At 41.5% G+C, this 23679-nt stretch overlaps 1 protein-coding gene across 1 annotated transcript in view; it reads left to right on the plus strand.

The window, feature by feature from the left end:
• The window catches only part of LOC306741438 (neuronal cell adhesion molecule-like), a gene marked incomplete at its 3' end in the record, with an annotated part of 39126 nt that extends 16370 nt beyond the window's left edge, over window positions 1-22756 (plus strand). The window contains exons 2-31 of the mRNA XM_079223725.1: window positions 476-641; window positions 2018-2123; window positions 3262-3455; window positions 3823-3945; window positions 4636-4806; window positions 5364-5420; window positions 6628-6739; window positions 6853-7037; window positions 7226-7360; window positions 8083-8226; window positions 8336-8447; window positions 8530-8696; window positions 9311-9458; window positions 9746-9870; window positions 10176-10202; window positions 10987-11088; window positions 11918-12115; window positions 12281-12351; window positions 12566-12791; window positions 12927-13042; window positions 13202-13397; window positions 14147-14269; window positions 14683-14859; window positions 15753-15788; window positions 16269-16328; window positions 16638-16757; window positions 17973-18134; window positions 18810-18941; window positions 19669-19747; window positions 22510-22756. Coding sequence (XP_079079851.1) covers window positions 560-641; window positions 2018-2123; window positions 3262-3455; window positions 3823-3945; window positions 4636-4806; window positions 5364-5420; window positions 6628-6739; window positions 6853-7037; window positions 7226-7360; window positions 8083-8226; window positions 8336-8447; window positions 8530-8696; window positions 9311-9458; window positions 9746-9870; window positions 10176-10202; window positions 10987-11088; window positions 11918-12115; window positions 12281-12351; window positions 12566-12791; window positions 12927-13042; window positions 13202-13397; window positions 14147-14269; window positions 14683-14859; window positions 15753-15788; window positions 16269-16328; window positions 16638-16757; window positions 17973-18134; window positions 18810-18941; window positions 19669-19747; window positions 22510-22756 — 3933 coding nt within the window. The 5' untranslated portion in view covers window positions 476-559. The remainder of the gene's footprint in view (window positions 1-475; window positions 642-2017; window positions 2124-3261; window positions 3456-3822; window positions 3946-4635; window positions 4807-5363; window positions 5421-6627; window positions 6740-6852; window positions 7038-7225; window positions 7361-8082; window positions 8227-8335; window positions 8448-8529; window positions 8697-9310; window positions 9459-9745; window positions 9871-10175; window positions 10203-10986; window positions 11089-11917; window positions 12116-12280; window positions 12352-12565; window positions 12792-12926; window positions 13043-13201; window positions 13398-14146; window positions 14270-14682; window positions 14860-15752; window positions 15789-16268; window positions 16329-16637; window positions 16758-17972; window positions 18135-18809; window positions 18942-19668; window positions 19748-22509) is intronic.
• Between the last annotated feature and the right edge of the window lie 923 nt (window positions 22757-23679).

The following is a 23679-nucleotide window of genomic DNA, read 5'->3' on the forward strand; positions in this document are numbered from 1 at the left end:
GTGTCTTGTCCCATGGCATGTCATCTGCCGGCTGACGTGATCGATATGGCAGAGGGGCCTAATGCACCAATGGCCACGGCCGTGATTAGCTGAGCAAAGTGAGCCTGTGTGAGCCCGGGTGAGCCGCGTCGGTCTGCATTGGAGTGCACTATATCAAAAAGATAGCTTCCAGCAAACTGCACTGCATGGCAACTAACATTGATCTGGGGCCAGAGCTATATGTGTGTGTGTGTGTGTGTGTGTGTGTGTCTCTCTCTCTCTCTCTCTTTTTCTCTCTCTCTCACACCGTGAGCACAACACAGAACAAACTCAGTATTATGATTGATCGAAGCAGTGACTGGATGTGCTATTCAACCCAGTAATCTCTGCTCCTGCCTCTATTCTCTTATCTCTGACGCTCTTTCTTTCTTTCTTTCTTTCTTTCTCAATTTCTTTCTTTCTTTCTTTCTTTCTTTCTTTCTTTCTCTCCCTGTAGTTGTGAATGAGCACGCGTCCTCAGACAGTGTGACTGAGCAGAAAGGCGGGGCATCGCTGTATTTGACCTTCGCGTCACACACCGATGATGGAGAGGAGGATGGACGCAGCACTGCTGGTGCTGTTCCTGGTGCACCTCGCCACAACGCTGGAGGTCCCATTAGACCGTAAGGAAACACATCACACACCACAGAATGCATTTATATGCCCCCAAATCATTAACTATTCCTAAATTAGATGGCAAAATAAGTCAGATTGATTGATTATGAAAGTAATTGCCATTGTCAATCCGTATTTTATCAGATTAAGAATGTGGTTGGGCAAATTTCCCTTGTTTTCGAAAAAAGAAGCTTTATGGTGCATCTTGTGTTATAGTGTTTGACATTATCACACTAAGGAATGCATTAATGTTTTTTAAGTGATAATTTTTGTCAATAAAATCTAAAAAAGTAGTGAAATATGCCCATTCTAATTAGAGCTCAAGGGGAAATATCTAATTAAAAAAACACAGCTGCAGATTAATGCTCTGAGCATTTATTATTGAATACAGTTATTTCCAATCTAATCACATTTATTCTACCTTTATATCAATATATGATCTACATATCTACCTATTACTGAGGTCCAATTTCTGTATTTTATTTTTGGAGAAAAGCTTGTCTTAGTTCTGTAAAGTGTTCCTCCTTAAGATGGATGTGGATAAGAGACAAGTTGCCAGACTGACTGCCTGCACACAGTCTGATGTCACGGTGGCACTCTACTGTCGTAGCTCTTCTCCATGTTGTTTGGTTGGAACTGTGGACCACTGGAGGCTGGCACTTCTCTACTGGGAACTGGCCTTGTTTAAACTATGTTTGCAGCTGAAATAATGCAGAGACACATATTTTTCCTCCACTAATGTCTGGTTCTCTTTACTGTCACAATGTGTCTTTCTTGTTTGCTGATTCTTGGGGAAAACACTAAAGTTCTGGAAGGATGTAAGTCTCAAACTAGTGTGAATCTCTGCAGAGGTTGTGCTCGCGTTTCTGTTGTGCATTAAAGGCTATATTTGAATTTTTATTTTTTTATTATATTTTTGTATTATGTTTGGTCTGTTTTTTTTTGTTATGAGATGCTGAGTGTGTTTTGGAGTGGACTTATTGCATATTGCATGCATTGATCACTTGTTTCTCTGTTTGCTGTCTTTGTTCTGTGTGGTTCTGCAGTGGTAGAGCGTTTTCCGTAGAGCGTTATTGCAAAGAGCATGAGCATCATTTGTTTTCGTCATAGTCCATTAGTTATTTCCCCAGCACTGACAGGAATACATTAAGCATCAGATCATTACAATGAAGGGAAATGTACCTGAGCATGGCCTTTTTGCTGTTGCCCATGTTATGAGAGCTTTTCGTGTCTGTCAGCAAACAGCAGTATGGTTGGATTCAGTGTGGTAAGTCTGCATGTGATTGGTAATGGCTGCTTGTGTGGTCAATACAGCAACAGAAAAAGGCTTAGTTATGCAGTCAAGATCATGATTAAATATCACCCTCTTTCTGATCACCTTCAGTGCCGCAGCCACCGACCATAACTCACCAATCCCCCAAGGATTACATCATCGACCCACGAGAGAACATTATAATCCACTGTGAGGCGAAGGGCAAGCCTCACCCCAGGTAGGAATCTGTGAAGTGTGATTTTGCATTCATGATGCTGTGACAATGAAAGATATTGGATTCAACCGGCAACTGTCACATTCCAGTTAAAAGCCTGATCTCTAAATGTGAGGAGTAAAGTTATGGTTTATTCAAGCTACAATAAATAAAGAAAGAATGTTATTTATGCCCCGGGTACCTTTGCCAAACGATGATTGTCGCTAATGCTTTAGAATTTTTCACTCCAAGTTATGGCATCTTCTTTGCTTCATCTATCTCAGTGTATTTGAATGGATACATTCATTGAATGGATTTGCTGGGACCAACACTGCACTTCTATACTTGCAAGGACCCTCTTTGACAAAACACATGTGTTAGTCCTGAACCTTCACTTTACTTGAACATAACTTTAACCCTGAAACAAAGTCTGGTGCAACCCTCAAACACCCATTTGAAGAAGTGAAGCCCAGCAAGTGCAGAAGAGATGAAATCTTTTGAGAGGCCACGGGAAAACTTAAGTTGAAATCATAAGAATTTATCTTTCAACATTAAATCAATGTCAGAGTTTACAGTAAAAAAGGTAATCAGCCTTATTAGGACTGTGTGTGTGTGTGTGTGGGTGTGTGTGTGTGTGTGTGTGTGTGGGGGCGGGGGAGGGTATAGGAATTCTTTGGCTTTGATTCAAATGTTGCAAACCTCTGATTGATGCACAGAAATATGTGACATCGCCTTTCTGCAAATGAACCCTGCGTTTTTCAAAGCAGTGACAGGAGCCTGAACAAAAAAAACACAGACAGACATTTCTCATGCAAAAGATTTAGGCATGTGTTCACGTAGGATCCCATTACTAATTTTAAGAAACTGATTGAGAAAATAGTGTCTTTCAGAGCCTTTAAGACTTGTTAAACATGTTTTGGGATTAAGGACTCACCAGAAGGAAAGAACAAGAGCACACACACATACATCTTAAAGATATCTCTCCATCCTAACCAGGAAACATTTGTCTAACCTTTTCTTAGTACCATTTTAAACCTGTATTACTGTACAGCGTTGTGTCTGTACACTTCACCAGATGATCATAACACAATTTGTCATCTGTGGATATTAGCTACACTAGTACACTACACTCTACTATACTGGCCTGTTTTTTCCCCCTCAGTTTCTCCTGGACCAGAAATGGGACCCACTTTGACATCGACGAAGACCCCAACGTGACCTTGAAGCCCCACTCTGGGACGCTAGTGGTGGACATCAGCAGAGCGAAGGCGGAGCATTACGAGTGCGTGTACCAGTGCACGGCGAGGAACAAACATGGAACTGCCGTTTCCAACAACATAGTCGTACAACAGTCCCGTAAGTGGATGGCAGTCTATTTTATTTCATTTCATTTCATTTTTTTTTCTCTTCCATTTTCTTAATGTCATGCATATGTCACAACTTCTCACGTCATTCTTCTTTCTTTTCTTTTTCTAACCATTAAGTCGCCTTTTCCACCTTAAGAGCACTCCTGGAAGGTAAAGGTTGCATGTAGGATGTAGAGCGGATATCCCTTTGTATTTCCCCTTCTGCGTATTCGTTCTTCAGTTCGGCATCATCCCTCTCATTCTACCTCGTCGCATCTGTCATCATGTCAGCGACGGTCCATTAGCAACCCACATTTAATGTCAAATTACAACGTTCCTCGTCCACTGAAGTGTGTATCCTTCTCCCGCCGATGCAGGGTCCCCCTTGTGGTCGAAGGAGAAAGTCAAGCCATTCGTCGTTCAGGAGGGCGTGTCCATGGTGCTGCCGTGTCGACCCCCTGCTGGCCTGCCTCCTCCCATCATATTCTGGATGGACAATAGTGAGCGTTTCAGTCATGGAAGATAACGTTTTAGCTGTATACATGAACACATTATCACACACTGTCACTGACTTTGTTTTTCCCATGAGCCCAGGTCGGTCCTTGATGTGTCTCCTCTCAAAGAATCCCCATCAGTGTTCTTTTCTATAAACATGCTCCTTTCACATACATTTGTTCTACTTATATTACAATACCTTGCAAACATGAATATGAACACCTGCGACCATAGCTTGCTGTGTTAGTGACGGAGAACCATGGGTTCATGGGAAATGTGTTGCTAATGTTGAGACAGACAAGCACTCGAGGCTACCAATAGTCTAATAGTCGCTCCTAGATTAGTTATGTATTACTGGTTCACCCAAATTACAAAAAACATGAGCTCTCCTACCTCTTGTTGTATATCTTTGCAGACCTGCTGAGAGGAATTGTGTGATTTAATTGAAAATTCGGCTAATAAATGGAACTTGTTGTGAGGTCCAGAATCAACCAACAATCATACGTTTTGGATAAACCAGATTTATGGCTCTTTAAAAAAAAATTACTTTGGATAATCCACAGAATTTGCTGCTATTTCTTTAGTGGAATGATATTCCAACACTTATCTTTTATCAAAATGTTCCTCTTTGACTACAGTAGCATGCATTGAAATTGCTGTATGCTTCAAATGATTAAATCTGCTGTACATTTCAGACTTCCAGAGGCTGCCGCAGAGCAGCAGGGTGTCCCAGTCCCTGAACGGAGACCTTTACTTCTCCAATGTACTTCGAGAGGATTCCAGGAACGACTACATCTGCTACGCCCGCTTCCCGTACACACAAACCATCCAGCAGAAACAACCCATTACCGTCAAGGTCCTCAACCGTAAGTCTGAATGTGTGTGAGAGAGAGCGACAAAGAGAGAGAGCAGGAGAAACCAAGTTAAAGGAAGTCAAATGTGGGTGTAATTAGTGAGCATCACTGTACGTTTTGTGTGTAATGTGCCGGCGTGAGAGGCAGTTAATTCACAGTAGTATGTGCTGGAGTGACTGCGTAGGAGGGGAACAGCCTTTCTTATCTCCGATCCCATCCTCAGAGACGCCAGTCGTCGTCATCCCACTGAAAAGACATATTGTCTCATGGCTCACAGCGCTATCTACCAGGCAGGCGTTCGTTTTTATTACTTCTGTGAGACGTTCTGTGTGCGCACGCTCCACCAACAACAAAGACGGCTCTCATTCAGGGAAGCATCTTGCAGTTGACATTTATTGTTCCCACAAGATTCTTATGGTTATCATTACTCATCGCTCAACGTTTGAGTCGTTTTAAAGTTTTGTTTTAATTCTGAACACTCATATTAATTTGTTATTTTTCTTTCTCCATGTGCCGGATGATTTCAACTTGTTGCGTGTATGATTTTTTGTTTGTTTGTTGTGTTACAGTGGATGCAATCAATGACACAATGGCAGCTTTTTACAATGACACTGATTTATTTAGTGGTGAGTTTTGGCACCCTCTAGTGTTTACCCCTCGTCAACGTAGCGCTCCAAACTCTAGCTTTTACCCACTAACACTAACCCTTCTCCCGGACAACCCAAAGCTTTTCACCCTCTCACTGGTTTATTCGTGGTGAGATCTGGCACCCTCTAGTGCTTACCCACGAACACTTAATGGTTACCCACTAACCCCAAAATCAAAGAAGGTAATTTTCTATCCCTCTGTCACTCCTGCTCTATCCAATCAAAACCCTTCTGATACCTATTCACTTCCTCCTGCTTAAACCAGCACTGCATGATGACTCCAATGTCGACTGAGCTGATTGTGTAACTTGGACATGTAACAACATCTGTGCAGGCTTGATGTTTGAAAACTACATTTTAATTCAAAATAAAGTGATTACGTAATGCTTTAAACATAGTCAAATGTAATCTGATTAATGATAATCTGTTATTTACCGTTTAATACAACTCCTTTAAGTATATATATATATATATATATATATATATATATATATATATATATATATATATATATATATATATGTTAAAACCTTCCGTTTTCTTTGCCTTTCCTGTCAAACAGCCAGCTGCAATCTTCATTTTCAAAATCACTCTTTACCTGCTGCCCTGCCTAATTTTAAAGCACACCTAGTTGTTAATCCCTCTGTCACCAATCATTTTATATCACTTCTTTTCTAATTGCTCAAAATATCTTTTGCTTTGTCTCTATTTTCTAACCCAAAACATGTAAGCAGTTTCTCATCAAATTGCTCACATGCCAGGGTGTTAATCAATCATCATTACATCATCATAAACACTTTTTTATTATTAGAGTAGCAGATTTCTTCTTAACTAATTCAGTTTCAGAAAACAAATCACATCTCTAATTCTCAATTCTATATCAGATTAATTTCAGTCTATAATATCACCCCAGAGGGGAATTAATTGGCTATGAACACCCACAGAATGCAGTGCAATAAAACACAACATGACAATAAAATCTACATCAAACCATAAAATATGAGAATGTGGTAATGAAGTAGCTCAATGCCCGTGCATTGCAGACCCATTGTAGGAGAGAGGTTACATTATACCGCAGAGAAGAAAGAACTGTGAAAGTGAAGGGTCTGTTTCAGGCCTGGATCTTCACTCTGTTGTGGACGCATGCATAAGAGCTGGTAATAGTTCTCTTTGTGTGTAACTATAGAAGACCCAGCAGATGAGAGGAAGCCAACCTTCCTCACCCCAACTGGCCCCACCAGCTCCAAGATGGTGTTGAGAGGACAGGTGCTGGAGATGGAGTGTATTGCCGAAGGACTGTAAGTGAAAAGATTCGCCATTACTTCAGCCCTGAAAGCCTCAAGTGCCCACCTGCTCAAGTTTTTGTCTTTGTCTTTATCTCCTCCCTCTCTCTCTTCCTATTTGAATCCAGGCTCACCCCGGATGTGTCTTGGACCAAAGTGAGCGGCGACCTCCCAGCCAAGCGCACATCTTTCCTGCACTACCAGAAGACCCTACGCATCGTGGACGTGTCCGAATCAGACGCGGGAGATTACCGCTGCACTGCCAGGAACCGGCTGGGCTCGGTGCACCACATCATCCACGTCACGGTCAAAGGTGAGCAGTGATGGAGTGCACGGTATCCCATCGGGCCGTTCGTTCACCATGTGGCGACACCGCCAATCCCTCTTTCTGTCTCTTCTGTCTCCCTCCATCTCGTAATGGATTTATGCACAGATGCCAACAGGGCAGTGTGTTCAGTGATTAATTCTCCAGCCTTCTGCCGCGCTCTGTTCTATTTTCAGCTGCTCCATATTGGATCAGTGGCGCCCCCAGGAACCTTGTCCTAGCTCCAGGAGAGAGCGGTGTGCTGACCTGCAGGGCCAGTGGCACGCCCAAGCCCTCTGTCTCCTGGGCTATGAACGGCATCCCCATCGAGAGTGAGTGCAACCTGTTCCTGGCCTCATTCATTTTATAGCAGCTGGGATGTTTAATTTAATTATTTGAGACATGATTTTGGTTCTGATTTGTAAATACCTCGATATTGTGGTGCATTTTCTTCCACATGTGGTTTATCTTTTATATCTACAATACCTGAGTTTGAGTAACAGGGAGTAATATATATATATATATGTATATATAAAAAAAAAATATATATTCCACCAAATTGCCTTAGTGTTTTAATTTAGTCACAAATAAATAGTTAAACATTTTCTGAAAATACACCAATTATTGTCACCCTGAGGTTGCTCAGCAACTTCAGGAAGTCAATACACCTAGCCAAGAAATATATAAACCATAACTTGTTGATTATATTTTTGTACAGGTTAAACAAGTGAGATACTACTTGTTAATTAGTGAGCTTAATGGGTGCTGTAGGCCGATTTGTGTTACCTTTGGGCTGAACCATGCTAGCTTTCCGCAGTGTTTTTTGTCTTTATGCTAACCAGCTGCTGGTTGTAGCTTCTCCTTTTAATTAGGCAATGAAGCAATAAGTAATATTACTTCAACAAAGAGCAGCCATAAAATAACTTTAACAAAAGAAAAATCCATTTTAGATTACAAAAATGATGATGTAAATGAGGAAATGTCTTCTCTGTGAGATTCATCCGTAATTCAGAGAGCCAGAGTTACATCTGTCACCTCTGCTATCCACAAACAGATTCCCCTAAGGACTTCAGCAGAAAGGTGGAGGACGACACCATCATCTTCACTGATGTGCAGACTGGATCCAGCGCCGTCTACCAGTGTAATGTCTCCAATGACTACGGTTACCTGCTGTCCAACGCATTCGCCAATGTGCTCTGTAAGTTCATCACACAAGATCCATTTGTATTAGACTGCCGTTCACCATTTACATTGATTTCCGTCGTGTGATAAATAACGTGGGAATAATTGCTTCTGCCTCGCTGCAGCGGAGCCGCCCAGAGTGCTGACACAAGCCAACAAAGTGTACCAGGTCATCAAAAATCACCAGGCCTTGATAGACTGCGCTTCCTTCGGGTCACCCATCCCTAAAATTACATGGTGAGTTAATGAACTTTTCACAGAGGACGGTGTTGTTGTGTGTTGCTTTAAAAGCTCACAGGTGGCTGCCTCTCCGTCTCAGGTTCAAAGACAGCCGGTCCAGCACCCTGGATGGAGACCCTTACATCCTGCACGACAACGGGACTTTGGAGATCCACGTAGCTCAAGCTCGAAATAGTGGCAAATACACATGCGTGGCCAGAAACAGCCTCGGTATCTACGAGAATCACATCTATCTGGAGGTCAAAGGTGAGTGTGTTTCTTCACTTCGGATTTGAACTATGATCACCCAGGGAGAGCATGCAACTAGCTCATAACTTCCCAATGCTATTGCAGTGGGATATTTATGATAGAAGTAAATCTTAAGTACATTTATCAAACATTTGAGTCGAGAGAAGACCCAGGACTGAGAACAGGAAAAGAGTCACCTCACAATGATTCTTTGGGGGAATTTGTTTATCCATGGGTCATATCTGCTGACGCATTTAAACATAAAGCCTTTATCAGCACAGATATCACAGGATCGTTCTCTCTTATTAAAGGAACCATCATGGAAACAACAATTAACAGAAGATCCCCGAGAAAAGTCAATTGAATAAAAACTACTCTTAGAATAGAATCCAAATTGTTGTATACTTTACTGCAACAGGCATGATCTATCTTGTTTTTTATCACCAAAATTGTTATTGATCAATAAAAAAATAATATATTTTTGTGAATAAAAATTATAGTTGCAGCCTAGTAATAACCTTTGGAGTCAGCTCTATTCCAAACACTTGCTTTATGTTTATTCACACTGATGAGATTGATCGTTCTGATTCTTTGATTTTATGTGACTGAATCTCACCTCCCTCTCCCATCAGAGCCCACCCGAATCCTGAAGCAGCCGGAGTACAAAGTGGTCCAGATGGGCAGGTCTGTGGTGTTTGAGTGTAAGGTGAAACACGACCTCTCGCTCATCCCCACCATGACCTGGCTCAAAGACGACGGAGAGCTGCCCGATGACGAGAGGTCAGAGCTGTCTCACTTCTCAGACCTGTGTTTGCTGTCTGTCTACGTTAGTTATAACATAAATTAAGAGAATCCTTTATTAGTCCCGCAGTGGGGACATTTACGGGATTACAGCAGCATGGGGTAAAGTGCAGACAAGAGACATATTAAAACAAGTATAATAATATAGTATATAGTAGTATAATGGATCTAGCCTGTCTTTATTTAACAATCCTACCTGTAAAAAAACAGGATTTGATACATTCCGATGTATTGCTAAACTGTCTGTATAAATGCTTCGTTCACAGATTAATCGTAGACTCTGACAGCCTCACCATCACTGATGTGACAGAGAGCGATGCGGGGGTGTACACCTGCATCATGAACACCACTCTGGACCATGACTCAGCCAGCGCTGAGCTCACTGTTGTCGGTATGTTCAGCTTTGCAGGAGCTCAATTTCAAACTCACAAATTATTAAAGTGTAAACTTCTCCACAGCTCTTCCCACAGAAGTGAATCTGTCCAATAACTGGCACGACAGATTGCCTTTCAGCCCGTCAAGGTTAATTGCCTGAGAGTTTACTGAAGAGGGTCGTGGCGGCTTTAGTCAGCTATCGTGTCAGCGGCATGAATATTTGATTGTTGTCTTGTTCGCGAGCCAGATAATCTTCTTTGTTTTCTTATGGCTGACTGACCACTAAATTCCCTATTTCACTCCTGTCCTCCTCCCTGGCAGAGGCCACCACACCAGCTGTTGTCTACGGTAAACCTGCGGCACACAGGAGCACCCAGTTGTGCTCGGCTGACATGGGCTTGTGATGTTTGTTGGATGTTTTTGTCAAGTGAAGCATGTGGCCCAAAGATTTATTTTTGACAATCACAGAGCATTTTTTTATGTTGTTTATTTCATTTTTGATTTACCGATATTTATTTATTTTTTGTCTCAAAGGTGTTTTTTTTACCAAATGAATTATATGTTTTTCCATTTTCACAAAAGTGCATAACGTTTGAATGCATCAAACACTAGACATTAAGGCAAAAGGGAGGACATTTACACTCATACCCAATACAATTTGTAAGGCTGACATCTCCCCAAAGCACCGGTTGGAATCTTTTCAAATGTGCCATTTCTTCATGGTTAATTTATTCCAAGCATGCGTTTCACTCTATCATTACAATTCCCAAACATGAGCATCAATTTAACCTCTCTGGTGAGCCCGAGACTCTATTTCATGCAGAGTGATCATGGGAGATGCTCAGTTGAGCGTCAGTCGTTTAATTTGCATGATGCAGCGTGTGCATGTGCATCACAGAGCACAGCACAGCGTCAAATGTAACGTGTGAAGACACAGAGGAGTAACTGAAAGGTGTGCTTGGTTAAACCAACATACTCCGTATTTGTTATGATACTAGAATCAGAGAAACACATTCATGAAACCGGATACCCTCCTTTGTTTTTGCTCCATCTTCTCGTGGCATGAACCCTCCATATTCTGTGACTGATGCTGCTGGTGCTGATGCTGCTGCCTGTGCTGCTTCTCCCCCAGAGCGGCCCGACCCTCCAACTGACCTGGAGCTGACAGACCAGAAAAAGAGGAGTGTTCAGCTCACTTGGATCCCTGGGGATGAACATAACAGTCCTATTCAGAGTATGTGTGTGTATCAGGGTGTCTGTTTGGGATCTTTATGTGAAGACGCACGTTCTTTAAAGGACAATTCACTTTTTACACATACGATTAGAGATATTTTGATTATCTTATTTTGATTATCCTCTATTATAAACATGTGGTGTGTCAATTGAAAGAAGTGGGCATTTAGGAGGCAAGGAGCTTCTAATTAAAGATGCTTTTAAGTTGCATTGTATGATATGTAGGATCAAGCCATTTTGGAGCTTGATCCATACAGAGACTAAAAGTCAGGATGCCTCTGCTGCTTAGGGTTTGACTTAAAAAAAATAATTGTCTGATGAGTCTCCCAACATTATCAAGATTTAAAACTATATCACTGACTTCGCCTTTCAATTATATAATCTTTCACATATAGCTAGATATATGAACAAAATCCGAATGATTTGCAAAACACCTTAATTAAAATCAACCAATAATATAGTTTGCTACAGTCAGAGAGAAAAGGGAAAGATCCACCAAATCTGTCTTTTGGACAACCCCTACCAGACTGAAAGGGGGCTGTAATGTAATGTAGTTTATTCAATGACAGTTGAGGTCAGCTTGAAATCATTGGTCACAATGAGGTCCAATGGTGAAGTTTTACCAGCAAAAGAAAATACTGAATAATCCACAGAAAAGCACTGGCGGCGTGGCATATTCACACATTTTAGCAAACCATTTTGCTTTTGAGTCACAGTATCCAAAAATGACTTGAGGGCATTTATTTCCGTTATGCAAATATACTGTCAAGCAGTGTATCGAGTGCCCAGCTATGAACAATACTTTTCTTTTTTTTTCTTTATCCACTCAGAATTTCTGATCCAGTATGAAGACTCGCTGCACCACCGAGGGCACTGGCATAATCTCACCGAGGTCCCCGGCACCAGGACGACAGCTCACCTCAAACTGTCACCCTACATCCACTACACCTTCAGAGTTTTGGCCGTCAACGCCGTGGATTTCAGCCGCCCCAGCTTCCCCTCCAGAGTGGTTAAGACAGAACCTGCAGGTACGTGCTCCTCCGCCCTTTGTTTGTGGAGTTTCTGATGGCCCTGTGTGTTTTAAATATGACATACATAATCTACAGATGATTCTTCTGAGCCTCAGTGACGGTTTTAAGGTTTTCCTCGGGGTACTGTTTCATATTGTCTTTATTATATATTTTTTGTTTTAGCTCCAGACGAGAACCCAACAGGTGTCCAGGGATTTGGAACGGAACATGATAATCTTGTAATCTCATGGAAGGTAATAAAGTTGTATAAAGCCATCTGTTTTAATCCTGAAGCATTTACTGTTGTCTAGGGAGTACTGTGCGAGAAGTGTCCTTGTACTGTGTTATTGCCTGGTCTTATGAGATTTATATCATCCGCCAAAACCTTGTACATCACGGTGTACCATCATTGTTCTTCTGAAAAAATTAAGTAATGAAAAATAAGATTTAAAACTTTCTCCTCTGCAGCCGCTGTCAGGCCTCCAGTCTAACGGCCCAGGGCTTCACTACAGAGTGATGTGGAGGCAGAAGGTGGTGGACAGCGATTGGACCACCGTGACTGTGGCGAACAACTCCAAGTTTGTTGTGTCTGGAACGCCCACATTTGTTCCTTATGAGCTCAAAGTTCAGGCAGTGAATGACCATGGAGCGGGACCTGAGCCTGCCATTGCCCACGGCTACTCGGGAGAGGACTGTGAGTTGGATGGACTCTTTCGACCATGAAAGTGTTATGTGCTCGAGTCTGGGGCGATGCATTCAGCTGTGGAAGCTAAAACATTTACTCGGTACGTTTCCTTGTGTATTTAACTGTTCCTTGTCTATTGTGCAGTGCCAGTAGCAGCTCCAGATAACGTGCAGGCCGTGATGCTAAACAGCACTGTGGCAGAGGTACACTGGGATCCTGTGCCCTCTAAATTAATACGAGGACATCTCAAAGGATATAAGGTACAGTCCAAAAGACCACATGCCCACCTACCGTAACACACACATACACACACACACACACACACACACACACACACACACACACACACACACACACACACACACACACACACACACACACACGCACCTCATACTGTATACTAACTGTGTAACTTGTAGGTGTACTACTGGAGAGATCGCAAACACAACCCCCATCTTGTGGAGAACCAGATCCTGACCTTCAGTGGGAACCACACCCACAGAATGCTGCCTGGCCTGCACCCCTTCAGTCTCTACTCATTCAATGTCAGGGTTTATAACGGCAAGGGGGAGGGTCCCCCCAGCCCCACCCTGCAGTTTGACACACCTGAAGGAGGTAAAGGAATACTCTGTTTCTTTCTTTATTTTTATTATATATATTAAACAAAAATATATCACTTTCTACATCAAAATCCAATCATATGTCCTTCCTGTAAAACGAAAGATGACGTGTGCTTATATTGGCCAGTACCAGACAATTTCAACAGATTCATGACATCACCCATCAATCAATTTGCAGCTTTAAGCGACAATGGAGGTGTGTGTGTGTGTGTGGTCGCTGTAGCGCTGTATTGTGGTACATTCTAAGCCGGCGGTCCAATCAAATGCAAGGGATTTGATTTAAATCTCTTTTATAACTACCGATTAAATATATTGTTTCACCAGGGAATATTTCACAGTGCAGTAGCTAAGGACACTCTGATTTCTGTTTCACTGGGATTTTAATATAACATGATTTGAGTATCATGATTATTACATCTTAAAATGTAATTGTTATAATTTGTGTCAATGACCTAGTTAATCATTTCTAATATTAAATGCACATCTTCTCCTTTTCCCTCATTGAAAAAACAATCCAGAATCCATTAATAAGCTAATATGTTGTAGTTTTTGCATTCTAAAGAGCAGTCTCAGTGCATTAGCACTGGAAGTGTTAAGTCTCCAAATCACACTTGAGCCATGATTGGTTGTCACAAAATCATGCTTCCTCTTCTACACGTTGAAGACTTTAAATTGATGCATTGGAATATATATTGTTGCCCTGTTTAGCTTTACATGGTTTCACAGTATATGTGTTTTCTGTAGTGCCGGGTGCTCCTACTTCCCTGGTCGTCACCAACCCCAACCTGGACTCTCTGACCCTTGAATGGAGTCCTCCTCATGACCGTAATGGACGCATCACTGGCTACACCCTCAAATATCAGCCAGGTGAGGCTTCTTTTCCTTAAGACTTCTATATCTTTGCCGAGTTCCTTCATGTAGTTTGTAGTTTTGTATGCCCTCCTTTTTCATGTATTGTAGTGTCATCCTGTTCGGAGATTATACATCAGAAACAAATTAATAATAAACATTTAGAGTAGTACTAAGAGCATTTCAAGCAAGTTATTTTGCCTAAATTACAGCACAAATTAACAAATCAACTTTTCTCACTCCCGTCCTTTATTCCTGAACCCTCCACCTCTAAACCCCAAACATTTTCATTTCCACCTTTCTCATCATCGACACTGCGACCCCATCTATGACCTCCTCCTCCTCCTTTTACCTCTATTCAACTTATCTCACAACTTCCAAACCTCCATCCCCGTCCCAATATTCTTGTCACCCATCCTCCATCCCAGTAGTCAATAACTCCAATGAGCTGGGCCCAGTGGAGGAGCTGGCCCTGCACGCCAATGAGACCTCGGTCACTTTGCCGAACCTCAAGTACAGCACGCGCTACAAGTTTTATTTGAATGCGAATACAGTCAGGGGACCAGGCCCGGCCATTTCTCAGGAAGCTGTCACCGTCCTGGACGAAGGTAAGTCAGCAAATACAGACTGTTACAAGTAAATTACTTTAATTGTATTCATGTTTCTTCCACTGGAAAGGGGATTGACATTAATTATTATATCTATAACTCAGGGGAGAGAATCCAAACATGCAATTCATTTTCAGATCATAAGTAAAAAAAACTGGTTTGTGTTTTGTGAATATGGCTTCATGTTAGTGTTTCATAAGTATGAAAACCATGCAAAAAGACACATCAAACACATCACACAACTCTTCAGTACAACAAATTTCCTTCACCAAATGTTTGACTATCTTGCCTTCATTAGAATTATTGTAGTTTTTATTTCATGTATAAGAGAGAAAACCAGAATCCAACTTAGACGCCATCCTGATGAAGGCATGGCAGCCCAAAGCACTTGAAGATTAAAGCGTGGTGTTCTGGAGAGTTGTGTTTAAAGTCTGGATGAAGTCCAATTGAAGCTCACACTGGTTGCACCTCGCACTTTTTTCTGACAGTTTACAGATTAAACAAATAATCAATTCACAAAAAAAATGCTCAAGACATAAATTGATAATGAGTCAGAACATTGTTGTGTGTTTTGTGAATGTGAAATCCTCTTCATCTTACCATGTACGATGCACACTATTCCATGGCATTATCTTTTATTTTGAGCGTTTTACATTCAGTAGCATGACGTACATAAGCTCTTCATCCACGTCGAGTGGAACATGAGTGTGATCCAGTTGCATTGTTACTTCTATAAGGTGACCCGTGCTGTTGGAAACATCGTCTCTTATATTACTCGGCATGAGCAACATGAATGTTGTTACTGTTACATGCCGTGCCACAGATGGTGGGGGGAGTCCTCCCATAGTGACCCTTGTCCTGTTGTTTCTCTGTGTCCTGTTTCTCTCTACAAGCTCTAATATCACAGCATGGCGTAGATGTGGGCGCAGGTACCGCTCGTATCTCGACTCAATGCATGCTTTACTGATGCAGCCGTAGCTTCAAAACCCATCGCAAGCGTGCGCTCATTGAGCAATTTCCCCTCGTCTCTATCAGTTTCTGCAGCCCACCAAAAATGCTCCGCCGAGTTCAAAGCCGAGTAAAGTTCAAAGCCATGTAGATAAAGATGCTATGTGACGAGCCTTTTTTTAATGTCATGTGATAAATCTAGATGAGTCTCTGCTGTTTTTTTCTTTTTTCTTTCACTGTGCCTCTGGCGACTTTGGCCCCTGTACTCACTTCTTCCACGCTGGCTGCCAGTGATGCTTCCCGCTGCATGACAAGCGCCTGCTTGGCATGCCAATGAACTGTGTGCATTGTGTATGATGCCGTCGGTGTCTGTGGTGTCTCTGCCTGTGGAAAGTGTTTGCGTCTCTGTGTGTGTCTCGTGTGTGTGGTGTGGTCTTCACCCCTCTCCATGTTGTTTACAGGAAACACGCAAACCCCTCATCCCATTGCACGGTCTCCTCCACGCCGTCCGCCCCATCAGGGTACAGATACTGCTGTGATCTTAGTACACGACTGTACATGTCCGACTTGTTACATCATCAGCTTTGTGTATTCTTTTGTTTTGCTGGCATAGTGTCCCCATCTTAGCTATTGTGTAAGGCTATGAGGTAAAATAAGATAATCCTTTTTTAGTCCCATAGAGAGGAAATTTGCATTTTCTAGATGAGGTGATGCTAAGAGCTTTTATTGGGACTTAATTTATTAAATCAAAGAAATGAATTGCTAGTTATTGGACTGCCTTTTGACCAACAGACCGACCTTGATGGTTGTCTCCTCTTTTGTGTGCTTAGCGCGTCCTGTGAATCCTTTCGGGAACGTTAGCGCCTCGTTTGGAGAGGACGGGACCCTGATCAGTTGGGAGTACTGGGGCCCCGAGCAAAACGTTTATGTAGAATACGTAGTGAAAAACAGTAAGCAAAGCATGACACCTTTTATTTCAGTTCCAAACATAGGTGGCAAGAGACTCCTACTTCATTATTGGCACGTGCAGGTGAATAGAAATATTGGCAGTCACGTTGACGCTGGCTCCGGTCAACATGGACCCAGATGTGATAAACAAGGCTGTCTGTGATGAGATTTCTAATTAACTAGGTCTGCTATTGATTATTATTGAGTTGCGTGCAGCTCCCTTTAATAATCTCGTTGGAACTTAAGCAGACAAACATCATAAAAAGCAGAACATGCTGTTATGCCAAACGATTTTGACTGAAGCGCTCTCTTGTTTTTATCCACCTGCAGTGAGAATGAAAAACTGTGTTGTTGCAGTATGGCTCTCTCACACCTACTGTTTAATGGATTCAATTAGGGAATATCATGATCATAGATTCCCAGTAATTTAGAAAATGTTGTCATCAAAAACATAATCTTTCGATCATCAGTCAAACACATTTCATATTTAGCTCATCACCACATGTATAAATTATTGTGGCCCCAAGAGCTTGACACACTGCAATTTAAGAAACACATGCAAATGGGTAAAATGAAGCTAAATGAAGAAAAGAGCTCCACCAATTTAACAACACGTGCACAGCAACAGACTCACAGCTCCCGTCGGGAGACATGCGGCTACCATGGCTGAAAGTGATGCAAAGTGAGGTAACAAAAATAGATGCAGAAAGCACAACCGAATACAGGAAACGATCACAGAACACTGCAAGTCGTACGGTTCGAAACAGAAATGAGTTACACAGCACGTTTCCAGGTGTGTTCAGCACTTTGTATTGTCCCTTAGAAACTTCTGTTGTTGTGTAACTCTTTTTTGTGGCATCTTGTGCAACTTGCAGCATTTCCGTTTATGGTCATATTTCCTGTTTTTGGCAGCATGCTGCACGTGTTGTTGGGGAAGTTGTGAACTGTGTTTTCTTAAGTTACAGTGTGTTTTTACTTTCAGGGCAATAATTAATTCATAAACTTAATTGGTTTTAGAACTCCATAAACCCATGAATATTAACAGTTTAAATCTAATATAGACATAATTATTTGCAGTGTAATCCCATATGGTTAGAATTTGTTTCCTTCATTTAAGTAATTAGATCCCACGATCCCATGATCCCATGATGTCATGATCCCATTTGAAGTGTTTGCTCCCTCAAACGTACCTCTCTTCATGAACGTCCCTCCTGCAGGTGAAGGTGAAGAGGATTGGCAGAAAGAGCTTGTGAACGGCACTCAGAATGTTATGCTGAAGGGCTTAAAGGGGGGCCTCTCCTATAGGGTGCGTTTGGTGGCCAAAGGTCACCACGACCAGCCACTCCACCTCTCTGATGAGCTATTGGTCTCGGTCCCAGGTGAGGCAGTTCCCCCGCGGTCGCCTCCCCTCATGGCCTGGCCTGGCCTGGCCTTGCACTGTGCCATGTGTGGACAAGTGTCGTAGTCTGTGCCGTTGTGTAGTTATAATCCAGTCAAGCATGGGTTTAACAGATGTGGTGTGGCTCTGTATGCCAGGCATGTACGGTAGCGATAGATAGACAATGTGTAGCCGCGTGCATGATTGTGTGGTTTAATTTCAGCGTAAACTCAGTCCTGTAGATTTTGGTAATCCTCATATAGAAGTTAATATATGTTTAGTGGTATAATACCCCTCCTAATATCACCAACAGTAAACCTCCGTGCGTACAGTTTGTGTGTTATCTGTGTGTCTCTGTGACTGTCTGTATGTGCACTTGTGAGACAGATGGATTTACTACATTGTGTACTAATGTGCTTTTGATAATGTGTCTAAATCCCCTTTAGCTTAATGTAGGAGATTTCTAACTTCTCTAACATTAAAGTCTCCTTTTCTGTGACAATAAGCACTCATGATCCACTCATGAACTGAATTCTCTAACAAATAGATACCAAGAGAACTCCAAGAATATTTGTTTGGGCACATGATTGTGGATGAATGTTTGTATTTTTTTCGTACCAGTGGGAAAAGATCATCCAGTCATCAATGTTAAGTCTTCCTCTCCTCCTCTGGCCAGCTGTGGCGAGCAGACAGGTGGACATCGCCACTCAGGGATGGTTCATTGGCCTCATGTGTGCCATCGCTCTGCTCATCCTGATCCTCCTCATCATCTGTTTCATCCAGAGGAATAAGGGAGGAAAGTACCCTGGTCAGTAGGAGCACACACACCACCACTCATATATAAACCCACACTATGATGCTATGTTTGCCATCATTCAATTATTTGATTTAATGGTTTTTGGAATATTTGTGTGTGTGGTTTTTTTTTTTAGAGCTTTTTGTGGTTTGTATGGCTGCCACAAAGACAAATAAATAGTTGCTTTGAGATTTTTCTCGGAATATCATGATTAAAGATCCACAAATACAATTTATTTTTACACTTTAAACATATTCCATGGTATTTTGACATTTATTTCTCATTATGTAAGTTCTTGTTACAACACAAAATCAATATATCTTGTTAAAAAAACATCCAAGATTCTATGGAAGTCTCTTGAAGGAACCAATGTATTATGTATTAACAGGATTTTTTTCTTCAAGATATGTTTTTCAAATAACATAAGATTTTCTGATAAAGTCATAAGTTAGAACAAGACATGTTTCTTATTTTAACTGGTTCATTTGATACATAGTAATGACAAGAAACAAGTATGTTGTTATACCGAGAAAAGGATCTGGTTATAACAAGAAACGGAGCAAATATTTAGCAATATTCTGCCGTAGCTTTTTGTCACATTCAGTCTGAATAATGAGCAATTGTATACAACAGAAACAACTTAAATACAATTGTTAATATTACACATACATCTTCCTGGTTGTTTCTTACTTTCCCATATTTGCTGGTTTGTCTAAATGGCTGTCTCTTCTCTCCCTAGTCAAAGAGAAGGAGGACGCACACACAGACCCAGAGTTCCAGCCAATGAAAGATGAGGACTGTACTTTTGGGGAATACAGGTGAGAGAAAGTGCCCTGGCCTCTGGAGCCCCCAGAGCCCCATTTTACCCATCAATCCCTGCCCCGTCCCTGCTTCCTGCCCAGATCTGCTCTCTCTGGCTGGGCTGGAGCTCTGCACTCCCTCCCTCCTCTCAACCTTTACAGCTGACCAATAACTGACCCAGGATCAACACTGAAAGAAGAAGGGCCCCTCATCTGAACCTCTACCAACGTGAAGCACAATTTTTTCTTTTCTTTTCTGGGTTCTGGGAGGTCCTGGATGCCACTTGTGTCGGACTCTAATGTGCGTGTGTTTGATATGACATTGTGGTGTCATTTAACAAACAGGATTCTTCAGGTTCAAGGGATTTTGGGGGTTTAGGTGTTTAAAATCTTTAAAGCAGACTGTCAGGAAAACAAATATATAAGCTAGAATCATTTGCAACACATCCTAAACTGACCCCAAGCATCAAATCCCATTCCAACTAATAAGCCATTCATAAACATCCTGTGTGCAGTATATATAGTATTAACACTTTGCCTAGTGTGTTATTACTTACATAAACAACCCTGATAGGATTGAGAATCACTGAAATGACGATCCCTCCTTACAGCAGTCATCCAGATGTGCTTGTTAGCATCCTCAGTCTAGGCTGCTTCTCCAATCGCACGCAGAATAAAGAAAAAACGAAGCACTTTACTTCTGTATAGCTAGCATTATTGAATTGTTTTTTATAAGTCGATTTATAAAATGGTCTTGCTTTTATATTTTATATTAATTTTTGTATTATGTAAACATAAATCTGTTCTATGGATTTTATGCTGTGATGAAAACATATCGATATATATATATATATGTGACATGCACGGTGTGAAGATCGGATATATGAAAATTAGCTCTAGGCAATAATGTGTTGGATGGAATTATTGTTCATATATAGATAAACAGTACATAGATGCATATGGATATTATATTAAAGTATCAGCATGTTGGAGGGAAGCAATCATTACTGAGTGAACAAGAGCTGGTTATTAATGCTGTTTATATGAGGCCAGTAGCCATTCTTTAATAGTCATGCATTCTTGGATGAGGCTGTGATATTCTACATTTGTCAACAAATTCTTTAAATAGATCAAAATCAGTCTGTCTCACAATACTTTTATTAAACTTCTTCAACTTATATTATTCCTACGGTGGACCTAAATCTTATTTTTATTTTTTTAAGGCCACAAATAAGTTATAAGATACATTTTCTTTTCTTTTTAAAGGCCAAACAATTTCCTAAAACTGCTGGGGACTTCTTTTTTAATTTATATTTTGTTTGGCAAAACTTACTCTAACAGAAATAAATAGTATATTTAATGGGGGACTTTTTTCAGTGGAAGAATACAAAATATACAGATGTTTTTTGGGGATAATAATGCAGTACTATAGCACATAAGTAGAATATGAGGCTCACAGAATTAGTTAATTGTTGGATTTAGTCTTTTCACAGGATTTGTTGACGTCCTTCAAAACTCATGTAGAGAGACCCATTTACACGGCAGGGGAATCTCTCCAATGGACATCAACTCAAAGCACACAGTAGACAATAAATCACAAGGCAAAGTGTACAAATATTATAGTGCCTTTGTGAGAGTATACTTTCTATCCATGCTGTGTCATTAAGCTCGGCTGGAACCTTACAGTGTGTCAATAAAGGCATAACTTCACTCAACTGAGCTGTTCTTGTTTGACTGCAGGAGAGTGTACTGTAAGTTCAGACTATACGTGCACGTGGCATGTGTGCCTGCTCAGGTGCATAGTGAGGAGTGACTGTTGTGTGGGATCCCAGCTAGATCTCCTCATCTGATCAGCAGGGGTGTAGGTCTCAGGAAAGGTAAGGTGACGATGGTGTGCCGGTGGGTTTGAGGATCATCGTTCTGTAAATCCAGCATGTGAGGAGGGTCAGCGGACGGTTCAGTCACTGTGGAGAAAAGTGCTCGCTGTGTAAGCATCCCAGGTTCTTTCACGGCCGTCATCCAGTTTAATATTTGGTCATAAAGCCTTCATCATGTACAAGTCTTGAAGTCATGAATGGCTTAACTGTGCAAGTGTTATCCCTGAAAAATGCTTTTGCCTACTGATTAATATCTAGTCTAAATTTCAAAACATTTCAGCATTATGATGGCTTTCGTGATCTTATCTCATTGATGTTCAACTCATGTATGTGGAATGTATCTGATATCCAAAGAAAACTTTCTTTGCAGATGTTTCATGCATTGTGCCAATTTGTGATTATTATCATGCTTGCTTCGGGGGGATGTTTGGCTGAAACTATGCTTTTCCAAGTTTTATTCACATCATTGCCTTGGATTTTCTGTTTTTCATCACAACTTCTGCCTCGGGGGGAGGAGGGGAAATGCTTTTGTCAAACAAAACATTTACCACTTCATATTTGGTTTCAGGGGGAATTTGAACAGGGTATGGCTGCTTGAGCTTTATTCCCATGTTGCCTGATGGAAACCAACTAATCATTCATTGCTACTGTTTTTTTTAGACACGGAGCAAGCTAAATTCAAATGTGCTTCTTATGCAGCGGTTCACTGTTGCATAAAAAAGTGAAAAGCAGAAGAAGCCCACCAACTTATTGGTGGGCTTCTGCTGCCATTACCAAAGCGTACAGCATGTTTTGGTAAAAGTAGCAGTTCAGTGCTCCATAATCTAAAAAAGTCACTAATCTCCTTGTTGCATCTGTCACATCATCTCACCTGTAACACCTGCATGTTATTTTCTCCTTCAGTGACAATGAGGACCATAAACCGTTAAAAGGGAGCCGCACGCCGTCTAATGGGACAGTTAAGAGAGACGACAGTGACGACAGTTTAGTTGACTACGGGGAAGGAGGAGACGGACAGTTCAACGAGGATGGCTCGTTTATCGGCCAGTATAGTGGAAAGAGTGCCAGCAAGGAGACTGCTGAGGGCCACGAGAGCTCGGAGGCCCCGTCCCCTATTAATGCCATGAACTCCTTGAACTCATTTGTGTAGCCGATCAGTCCGTCAGTACGCGGGACTGCACGGACCTCTCAATGCCCACGTGTGTCTCTTAGAGGGCTGTCCCAACACTGCATGGCTTTATGATCACATCTCCATCCCCAAGTGTTGTACATGAAATACACACAACGCATCTAAGGCATCTCTAAGGCTTGGACACCTGGGGCTCATTATACCTTACGCAGCATTTAGGAATGAAGTCGCTCAACCAGACTTTTCATTTGAACAAGTGCATGCATGAAACACCTAATATGACCCAAATCCATATTTAAATTAACACTTTGATAGTAACAAGTGAAGCATTACAGGAAACCTCTTATGGACTATGCAGTGCTCGTCTCAACTATATTTGATTTTGTTATTGGTTATTATATTATCTACTATGTTCAAATAGTAATCAGTGTCGAAAGTATACGACTATTACTCCTTTTTTTTTGTTACAACACAGAAGCTTGGACTGGAATCTGTATTTAAATATGTAATTCCTTCATGTAATTCCATCAGCGCACATGGCAGATGTACAGTATATATATACTGTATATATAAATAAAGTGAGCTATCTGTAAACTGAATATTGGGAGCAGTGCACAAAGCATGCTTGAGATCTCTGCATCGATGTATCCTCATCTGTCACCACTCTGTTGAATGATCCAACTGCACATATGGAGGAGGAAGCTGAAATGCTGCATGGCTCGTCATGTGACTTTATGACCTTTGCCCTGCATGTAACCTCTTCTTATTGAGCTTGATCCGAAGGCCAATGGGAAATGCTGAGGGTGGGACAACTTGCGTCAGTCCCTGCCGTGCTCCTTCAGCATGTAGTGCCTTTTCTTCAAAGCATCAATTCAATTCTGGAGTCTCTTCCCAGACTGCAGTGACTGGAACAGAGACAGTAGTAGGACTGCGGAAGTCACATC

This window comes from Taurulus bubalis (assembly GCF_910589615.1).
Source record: "Taurulus bubalis genome assembly, chromosome: 9".
NCBI classification, from domain to species: Eukaryota; Metazoa; Chordata; class Actinopteri; order Perciformes; family Cottidae; genus Taurulus; species Taurulus bubalis.